Below are 10,439 nucleotides of genomic sequence, written 5' to 3' on the forward strand. Positions count from 1 at the left end.
TTAGCTAATGATGTTATTTAACACTAGAAAGACTGTGCCCGATGTAATGTGAAGATATTTTGCTTTATTGTATTCATTTGATTTTTTAGAACTTTTTTGATTCTTTATTTAATGACTTCACAGACGGTTAGGGCTATTAAAAGCTGAGTTAGTTTACAACCTTCTTCCTCCTAGTTTACAACATACCCATTCCACCTCGCTAAATAATATTACTAATCTGCCCGTCTCTTTCTTTCGGTATCGCATATCATTCGAACTCGATCTGTACGTTTATTGGTCACTGTCTTTTGGTGTCAGTTGTTAGTATAAAAATGTCATTCCCCAATTCAAACATGAGAATTAATTTCTCAATTGAGTTGGGCAGTTTCGTTAAAAAATCGTTAATCCTCTTTTTCAATTATCCTCGAAATATCCATATTTTTAAATTATTGTAATGTGTTTATATATTTAATAAAAATAAAATTTTAAGCAAAAACTTTCGGGATCGCTGCCCGCTTTATTAAATTATTGTAAATAGCTGTCATCCCATACAACGAAAGTGAATTTTCATTTTACTTAATTGAAAATTAAGTACAGATAGTTGCCTTTTATAGTAATCGAAAGGTTGTATTTAAAAAAAAAAATCATATGAAGCGTGGCCAGCGATCCTGAATAATTACCAACTCATTTAGTGGATATTGTTCTGTTGCGAGCAGGAACAGAATCATAAATGAACCACAACAGAATCATACCAGAATCAACAGAATGCTCTGTCTCAGTGTTGCCAACGGATCTTGGCCTAATGTCGCCGTTTTTCAAACATTGTAGCCTAATGTAGCCGAATTTCAGTTGCAGTAATTCTAATGAACTCGCATAAATTCTGCCCACATATTCCCAACAAATATTCTACGTGAGCTTGATTCCCCCTTTTATTATTCGAAATCCATGGGGGGAGGGGGGGTTGTTAGAGAATTTCTGTAAAACGTAATTCCCCACATTCAAAATGAGTACTCCCCACAAAATATTTCAAATCCATGGGGGAGGGGGGGGGGGTTGTTACAGAACTTCGCTGAAAAAGAACAAGCATTATGTGATTCCCCACAACAATTTTGAAATCCATGAGGGGGGGGGCTACGGAATTCCATTTCGGAAAATTCCTCACATTTTTCCATTGAAATAAAAAAATTTCATTTCGATTATTTGTAATTTGGCTGATTTAATTAACTTGTCTGAGGTAGCCTAATCGGCGACCAGTCGCCTTTTGGATTTTTTCGTCGCCGATTCTCGTTCTGAGTAGCCTAAATGGCGATAAATCGCCTTCGTTGGCAACACTGCTCTGTCTCATGCTCGGGTGCGCCTGTTCTCACATTGCTGGAGGATTGGGGGCGGAGCTACGAAATCCGAACTTCACTTCATATCTGCCCGGCAAATTTAAACCTGTGACAATGAGAACTTGGCTTTCTTGGTTGGTTGTTATTTCTCCATAAGACTGCATAACAATTACATCGAAGAAGGCACTTTGTCATAAAAATACAAGTAGTGCATTCAAGTTTAAATGATCTTAAGAGTTACTAGTGAAGTAGGCCTATCGTAAAGGAATATCAGGATGGGTCACGGATTAAACACAAATTTCTTCTACTTTGTGATTTTATTCGGAAAACCTAGAATATATAAGATTAAATAACAATTGTGAGGTCAGGCTTCTGGCAGAAAGCTTAAATAATACAAACATAAGCTTCAAATATCAATACAAACTACCAGAGCTAGGTAAGTTGGAGGTTAGTAATAAAAAGTACAATAACCTATCCTAGTAATGGTTTCGTAACCAGGAAGTAGAAGGTTAGGTAAGGTTAGGTTAGGTTAAAAAAAAAATGTCCGTAGGGTTGATTATGTCTTGTAAATGTTTACTAATAACGACCTCCATGTTTCGTTTCTTTCAACTCAAAATCTCCCTCATACTTGAGAGATTTTCGAACGTCAAACCACAGTCAAACTTCAAGACTTCAAACAAATTATTCAAAATCAAGTTGATTGTTGCCAGCCTTCGTGTACACTCGGCAAACTTCGTAGTTCCGAGCCGCTTTGAGCCTTCGTGTTCACTCGGCAAACTTCGTAGCTCCGCCCCCAATCCTCCAGCAATGTGAGAACAGGCGCACCCCTCATGCTCGATATTCTTACTCACTTACGCCTTTAGATTTAATCCAAAAACAAAGTTCTTAAATGCATAAGTGCAGGTAATAATTGTTTCTTCAAACAAATATTTTTTTTTACATTAACTCTCACAAGAGGCACCGATGAAAATAATTTGCGTTCATAAAGAAAATAGGTAATCAAAAATCGATAAAAAAAGTACCTACCTACCTACTTCATAAATATATTTTCAATGTCGGTAGGAATAAGATATTACTTGAAACTTTGCGCTCGTATTTACAGCCAATTTGAAAGTATCTTTTTAAAAATGATTTATTTGATAATTATAGCCGTTAATACTTTAAAAATGAAACATTATTTTTTAAAGCAGTTTTTGCAATTTTTTTGATTTTATATAATACTATATAAAAACATCAAATTAATGTCTTATATCAATCGAGTTTGCAATGCTGCCAACCATAAATATACCACTCTCCTGCCAACAATCTAATTTAATAATCTTCAAGGTTAGCAGCCGTGCAAATGCAAGTACAATTAGGGATGGATTTAGAAAAGGTTTTTTTAACATTCGATATTTTTGAAGATACAAATAAAATAAAGTTTGATGTGTTCAACCGTTGACTATTGCATACAGACGACGCGATGGTTGGTTCAATTTTATCATTTGCTACTCTGGGGAACACATGCAGCGTGCCTCTTATAGATAAAGTTTCACCAGATGTGTTAAACCCCCTACAGAGGACTCAAGTTTGTTGATTCAACCGTTAAGTGTTGCATACAGACGACGCGATGGTTGATTCAATTTTGTCATTTGCTACTCTGGGGAACACACACAGCATACTTGAATAAATAAATACGATCGCTCTAGTAGCGTCGTTCCTATTAACACGAAAAGAAAAATTACAAATGTGGGCAAAATTACAAATGTCTAACGGAAGAACAAAATTCGGTCATGGGGATGTTACAAAAATAATAAAAATGTAACATTTTACCGATTTAATCTTTGCTTAGCTTGCAATACGTTTGAACTGGTCCAAAAAGACTTCAAGTCAAAAGGTTCATTCCTGACATTTCTGTTAGAGTACATATTGCTTGTAGTAGAGATATTACAAGAATACCGGTCTGTGCGAACAGGAAAGTTTAATCCTTATATGTACTATGTAAAAAAAAAAACATTAAAAAATATTCACGTTCAATAGTCACGCCTGGCATTTTATTTATTTGTATTCATTGAATGTAAACCCACACACAACTGCGTACGACGGCTCCCTAGACTCTATTACCCCGTCAGACGTGACGATTTTACTTCTTAGCTCTGTGTTGAATAACACTTAAAAGAAATCGATAATTTCAAAAAAGTTGATCAAGTTTTTAGTTGAGCCATGTAATTGTAATTTAATTGAGCCCAGTAATTTTTCCAGTAGTAATTTAGTCGAAGTCAAATAATGTTATTTATAAATAAATGCGTATTAGCGTGTAGCGGAATTCGGCTTCTTTATCAAATTGTTTATCCTAATTTCGTAAAAGATTTTGATACCCTTCAGTATCTTCTAATATTGGAATGCTATCTCTCTCAAAATAGTATTACATGCATCTAATTCAATTGTTCTTAGAATCCAGTTTCTTATCCAAATATAACGTTTTTGTGCTTTTTGCTTTCTCATGTTCGTTCTGCAAAATATAATAAGTTATAGAGAAGGACGCACGAATAACTTAAGTTGATGCCATCGTGATTATTAATATCGGCTCGAGTTAAATTTAAATGTCTGAACGAAATCTTATCCAAGTTTTATTGACTAAAATTAAACGTAAAAAGTGTAAAGAAAAATAACAACAATTTTTAAAGATAGAAAGTCAGTATTACAGTTATGATTTGATATTTTCATGGCCAAAAGTATTGTAGTGATTTGTTCTTGGGGTGTTATGCCGTGTTGCGCTACCTCCTTCTTTAGCCAACGTTTCGGACAGCATTGCAGTGTTCATCATCAGGGCAGATGTGTAATCCCTCAGTCTCTCAGGGCTCCTACCAGAGAGCAATTTGACCGACGTAAATCTCTCTCATTTTTAAGCTTGGGTTTAGAGATATTAGCGTCTATCAAGTCTCCGGTAGGAGCCATGGCAAGATAGATAAGCCTAGTGAAACCATTACTAAAAAATACTCTAGTGATTTGTTTTGGGGTTTATTGCCGTGTTGAGCTACCTCCTTCTTTAGCCAAAGTCTAGACAACATTGCAGTGTCCATCATCAGGGCATCAGATTTACGTCCGTCAAGTTGCTCTCTGGTAGGAGCCCTGGCAAGATAAGCCAAGCAATAGAAATCATTACTAAAAAATACTGATATACCGGGCCTTAACCAGATAGCTACATTAGATTATGAAAATATTTGAAATTCGTTTACCAACATAAAATATAAACTGAACATAATGCATATGATTACACATAATCCTCATCCCCTCAGTCCCTCAGATGTCTTACTTTTTTTTTTCAAAAAACTCCCTTTACCCCTTTGAAATTTAAAATCCCCCAGATCTGAGGACTTTTCCACATCACTGCTGAGTGAAGTGGTTCAACTGTTCAACCGTGCTACACAGCGATGCCGTACCTACTGAAATTGCGGTAGATATACCGATTTCGGCAAAAATCTAACGATATTCGTAGAAAATCTAACGAAATTTGTGAAAATCTACCGAAATTTTCAAAAATCTACTGAATTTAGTAAATATGCACGGATGATTCCGAACTTTGGGCAATTTTTCTAGAAATTCACATTGTGCGAAATTATTCCTTAAATTATTCAGCCACTCCCCCCTCATGGATTAAAAAAGTGTTCAGCTACCTCTCCTCTGTAAAAATTCAAAATTCTCTAGCTACCTCTCCACGTATGATTTGGAAAATATTGTGTAACGTCATTAACGTCATATTAACGCCATTAAGTTTTTGTGGAAAAATATTGTTAACTTTAAAAGTACGATTAGAGATATTAGAATAAATTCGATTATAAAATGCACATCCCTAAGAAAACATTGTGGTGCATTTCCGGGGGCAATGCAAAAATATAATACGCAGTTCGGTTTTCAAGATTTCCGTCGATTTCAGTTTTCAGTTGTCAAGAAGCGGGAAGCAGCGGGAAGAAAGACCGCAGGGACCGCAGCGAAACCAATTTGGATCTTACTTTTGGACTGTTGGTGCACTTTTTCGGAGCTGTTGTGTGGATTGTTGATATTAATCAAAATTATCGAGTAAAGGTAATATGTCCTAAACTGCATTCCCTTCCAACGATTTCGCGTGGATCCTGTCGCCTTTGTTATTGTTTTGAATTTTCCCTGCACGCCTAGTAACAAGCAACAGAGATTCAATAATATTTTCTTTGTGCGGACGCCATCTTGCCATCGTCTTTGGCATGTCTTCGGTCTTTTAGTAAAATCGCTCTGCCCTAAGGCACAGATAACATGAGATTCGTGTCAGATTCAATACGACGAATTAATATTCGAGTTGTATGCTTGGTACCCGCTGATATTCTATTGTGATTTCCTTTGTCAGCCGTTCGACGCCATCTTGTTATTGTTGTGTATGACGAAACTGATGACAAACGTATGACTATCCTACGAATCTTGAACAAAGTTTGATTGTATTTGTTTTGTCCACAGATCAATAATGCAGATTTTCGTGAAAACTTTGACGGGTAAGACGATCACATTGGAGGTTGAGCCCTCAGATACGATCGAAAATGTGAAGGCGAAAATTCAAGACAAAGAAGGAATCCCTCCAGATCAACAACGTCTTATCTTCGCTGGAAAACAATTAGAAGATGGTCGCACCCTTTCCGATTACAATATCCAGAAGGAGTCCACCCTCCATTTGGTGCTCCGTCTTCGAGGAGGTATGCAGATCTTCGTCAAGACGCTAACTGGCAAGACTATCACCCTGGAGGTCGAACCCTCAGATACCATTGAGAACGTTAAGGCCAAAATTCAAGATAAGGAAGGCATTCCCCCAGATCAGCAGAGGTTGATCTTCGCTGGCAAGCAGCTGGAAGATGGACGTACGCTCTCCGACTACAACATCCAGAAGGAATCCACACTTCATTTAGTGCTCCGTCTCCGAGGAGGTATGCAGATCTTTGTCAAGACCCTGACCGGCAAGACTATCACTCTAGAAGTAGAGCCCTCCGACACCATTGAGAATGTCAAGGCTAAGATCCAGGACAAAGAAGGTATTCCCCCAGATCAGCAGAGGTTGATCTTCGCTGGCAAGCAGCTCGAGGATGGGCGCACTCTGTCCGACTACAACATCCAAAAGGAATCCACACTTCATTTAGTGCTCCGTCTCCGAGGAGGTATGCAGATCTTTGTCAAGACCCTGACCGGCAAGACTATCACTCTAGAAGTAGAGCCCTCCGACACCATTGAGAATGTCAAGGCTAAGATCCAGGACAAAGAAGGTATTCCCCCAGATCAGCAGAGGTTGATCTTCGCTGGCAAGCAGCTTGAGGATGGGCGCACTCTGTCCGACTACAACATCCAGAAGGAATCCACACTTCATTTGGTGCTCCGTCTCCGAGGAGGTATGCAAATCTTTGTCAAGACCCTGACCGGCAAGACTATCACTCTAGAAGTAGAGCCCTCCGACACCATTGAGAATGTCAAGGCTAAGATCCAGGACAAGGAAGGTATTCCCCCAGATCAGCAGAGGTTGATCTTCGCTGGCAAGCAGCTCGAGGATGGGCGCACTCTGTCCGACTACAACATCCAGAAGGAATCCACACTTCATTTAGTGCTCCGTCTCCGAGGAGGTATGCAGATCTTTGTCAAGACCCTGACCGGCAAGACTATCACTCTAGAAGTAGAGCCCTCCGACACCATTGAGAATGTCAAGGCTAAGATCCAGGACAAAGAAGGTATTCCCCCAGATCAGCAGAGGTTGATCTTCGCTGGCAAGCAGCTCGAGGATGGGCGCACTCTGTCCGACTACAACATCCAGAAGGAATCCACACTTCACTTGGTGCTGCGTCTTCGTGGTGGCAACTAAATTAAAAAAAATCTAGTATGCTTTTATTGTAACCATTTGACCTTTTGCAACATTTTTCAACTTTTTAATTAGTATGTAAATATATAATGAAAGAAACTTTTATTTAAAAATTTCGTATTGTATTTTTCAGGCCTCAATTAAACTTTTTAATTTCAAACAATAAATAAACTTTCAGATTAAGTTTGTTGTTTATTATTTATGTGTTTGATATTTTATCAATGCAATCTTCTAAAACATTTAAAAATATGTACATGTTATAATTATTTATGTACTCCACTCGAATATTGATTGGTTTTATATATACACATTTGCCATGTTATTTAATTAATACCATTCCTAATATTAATATGAAAACATGAAGCTGCTTATTGCGGTTTAAAGCCAATGAATCCACCTAAATTTTACTGTTTGTCCCACAGACATAGGAATTAATAGACGAGAAGCTAATGGCGAGGGGTAAAATCAACTGTTGAAGAACGAAGGGAGTAAGGCTGACTGTGATTCGTCAATAAATCAATCTGACAGTAAATAGGCATCTCGCATTATAATATCACCATTTAGTTCTTAAAAGTAAAATCTGCTTTTGAATGAATAGACATTTCTACATGGGAGCGCAAATTACTCGCCACGTTATGAACTAATTTGCGAAGTCCAAATTCGGCAAAGTAAGGCAGCTTCTATTTTCAGAGTCGTAGTTAGTTTCAGAGTATTTAGTTAAGACACTTACAAATGTCTCATAATTTACTTACCCCAGTAAACAACGATGAGCACACTTGAGAATCGCTACATTGTTATGTGATAGTATATGTTTCTAAAACTGATCCATATAATACGGTGTGAATAAGCTTAAAATAAAGTAAAATAATGCTTACTTATGGAATGTAATACGACAATTGGGTTTATTCTCTTTTTCACATCTATTTTTACAAGTTTTCATATCACAAGTCAACATTTTGCCGTTTTATTTCGTAAAATGAACCGATGATGCCTCGACCATAGTTCGCACAAGAATGATGACGTCACGTTTTCAAATTTCACTTGAGGCCATATGCGAGCCCAGCCGGCTCAATGGAACCGGTATGGGGAGTGGGGATAATACGCTTTTAATCACTTAGGGCAGGTCTACTAATATTCATATGTCTATGGTTTGTCCCATATTTTTAGGTTGTATAAATTTAATACACTATGACAAGAGGTTGCTGAAAACATTTTTTCAAACTTGGCCAAAAATTGCTCGAGTTGTTATAGAATATAATTTACATAAATACATATCTCTAAATAGTATAAAGCAAAGTGCTATCTGCGTCTGTTGTGCGCTTAGTTCTTCTAAACTATGCAATGAATTTTCACTATTATTTAGAGAATTTCTTCTGGTAAGTTTATATATACAGGTGGGGCAAAAGTAATCATAATTTTGCTGTAATTTTTTTTTTATGATAAACTTTGGTACTGCTTGTTATTCCGAGTTCTTGCGGAGTAAACCGATTCATATCTTGACGATTTGTATTCTGTGTTTGTTTACTTCACAAATGTCAAAATCGAATTGACATTTGGCGCCATTTGCAAAAGTTATAGCGTTTTCCAATAGGGTGATTACTTTTGCCCAACCTGTATGTATATACAATAAATGATTTTTATAGAAAGTAGAGAAATATCTCCTAGCAACACCGAGTACACTTCATATATGTAGTTATGTATAATTTAATTGCAGTACTGGGCTTTGAACCTGCAATCTCTAATAGCACATCTTGTTAACCCTTTGGGGACAGTAAATATTTAACATCTTTTGTTAGTTTGGTCGTAATATTTTTCCACAACCTTAAATTAATAAATGTTTGCTTATGCATTTGCTGTAATATATTTTTGTTCACTGTGTACAAGCTTTTGCGGTGACTACATTATTATTTTTTTGAATAATTGGACGGCGCACATATGACAGACGCAGTATACAAGGTGTTCGGGGATAAAGTACACTAATTTCGATAGGTGTTTCTATATGGAAGTTCATTTTAATCATCAAAAATATTTTTGTATGGGAAAAAAGTTATTTATCTTTTTTACTTCTACCATCATGTAGGTAGAATAATTTCCCGAAATTAGTGCACTTTACCCCCGGATACCTGTATATTATAATAGAATTGTTTTTTCTGCAATCTTCTCATAAAATATTTTTTCATGTAATAAGGAATAAATGAATATATACACCCACAATCAGAATCAGCTAAACCATATATCCTGAATCCCCATTTTGTTGGTTTTGTGGGATTGTATGTTTTGAAACATATTGACTGGTTTAACTGAATATATTATCTCTAAATCCATTAAAAATTGGTGTACTTTGGAAACTCTGGATCGTAGATCTTGCTTTTTGAAACTATTATAAATTAAATGTAAATCTTGTGCCCAAAACATTTGGACTAATCCGTCTCTTCTGAATATTGGCGAAAAAAAATAAGATACGTCCGTCGAAATTCCCTGACCAATAATCTTTTAAACTAGGTTGAGGTATGAGGCCGATGTTTATAATGACTCCTAAAAATGCATACAATTCTTCAAGTGTAACATCTCGCCAAGTGTTCCAAGGGAGCGATTTAATACATTGATCCTTATTATTTTTTCTCTCACAAATGTATTAGTTTCTTCTACAATTTGTTGACCAAATCATTGCACAAAAATTGTTTGAAAAAATCAATGGGTTCCTTACAGTCTTTGGTTAAATTAGGTCCAGGTGCTTTTTCTCCTGTAACAAACGGATGTCTCTCAGGAGTTCTGTCAACTCCGAAAACTCATTTCCATCCTTCAGGATTCGAATAATTACGAGAATAGGTGACGATCTACTTTGTTGATTGTTCTTGTTCTTACTTCGAAATCATTGCACTCGGATTGATCACTGACGTAATTGAAAATTATCATCATTTTTATCTAATCAACTTAATTATCATCTTCATGTTCATACAAACAATTCTAGAGAATCGAGGCATTATTTTTTTCCAAAAACCGAAAAAAACTCAAAACAAACTTATGTGGCATTGAGATTTATGAAAACAATATATTTATAAGACGGTCACCATATACTTGTGTACCAATCCCTCGAGCAGGTAGATAAACATACCTGGTCGAATGCTAAGAACAGACGGGTTAATCATTACCTATTCGACGAGTGAGCAATCGACAAAATATGAGATTCAAACAATATTGGGAAAAGACGTATTTTCGAATAAATGTGTCATTAAAATGAGGTAATTTGCATTTTCGAGAATTTCACACACCTGGTATAATCA

General features: G+C 36.5%; 2 protein-coding genes across 2 annotated transcripts; both read left to right on the forward strand.

Annotated features, from left to right (window-relative positions):
* Window positions 1-5,173: 5,173 nt before the first annotated feature.
* Window positions 5,174-6,220, forward strand: LOC149425759 (polyubiquitin). Its single transcript, XM_089646162.1, has 3 exons — window positions 5,174-5,375; window positions 5,778-6,137; window positions 6,199-6,220. The coding sequence occupies exons 2-3, from the start codon at window positions 5,785-5,787 to the stop codon at window positions 6,218-6,220; spliced, it is 375 nt and encodes a 124-aa protein (XP_089502288.1). The 5' UTR covers window positions 5,174-5,375; window positions 5,778-5,784.
* Window positions 6,104-7,338, forward strand: LOC149425760 (polyubiquitin-B). Its single transcript, XM_089641635.1, has one exon. The coding sequence runs from the start codon at window positions 6,241-6,243 to the stop codon at window positions 7,156-7,158; it is 918 nt and encodes a 305-aa protein (XP_089497761.1). The 5' UTR covers window positions 6,104-6,240; the 3' UTR covers window positions 7,159-7,338.
* The last annotated feature ends 3,101 nt before the right edge of the window (window positions 7,339-10,439 follow it).

This window comes from Hesperophylax consimilis, chromosome 2 (genome assembly GCF_061612785.1).
Source record: "Hesperophylax consimilis isolate HC1 chromosome 2, BYU_Hcon_1.0, whole genome shotgun sequence".
Taxonomy (NCBI): domain Eukaryota; kingdom Metazoa; phylum Arthropoda; class Insecta; order Trichoptera; family Limnephilidae; genus Hesperophylax; species Hesperophylax consimilis.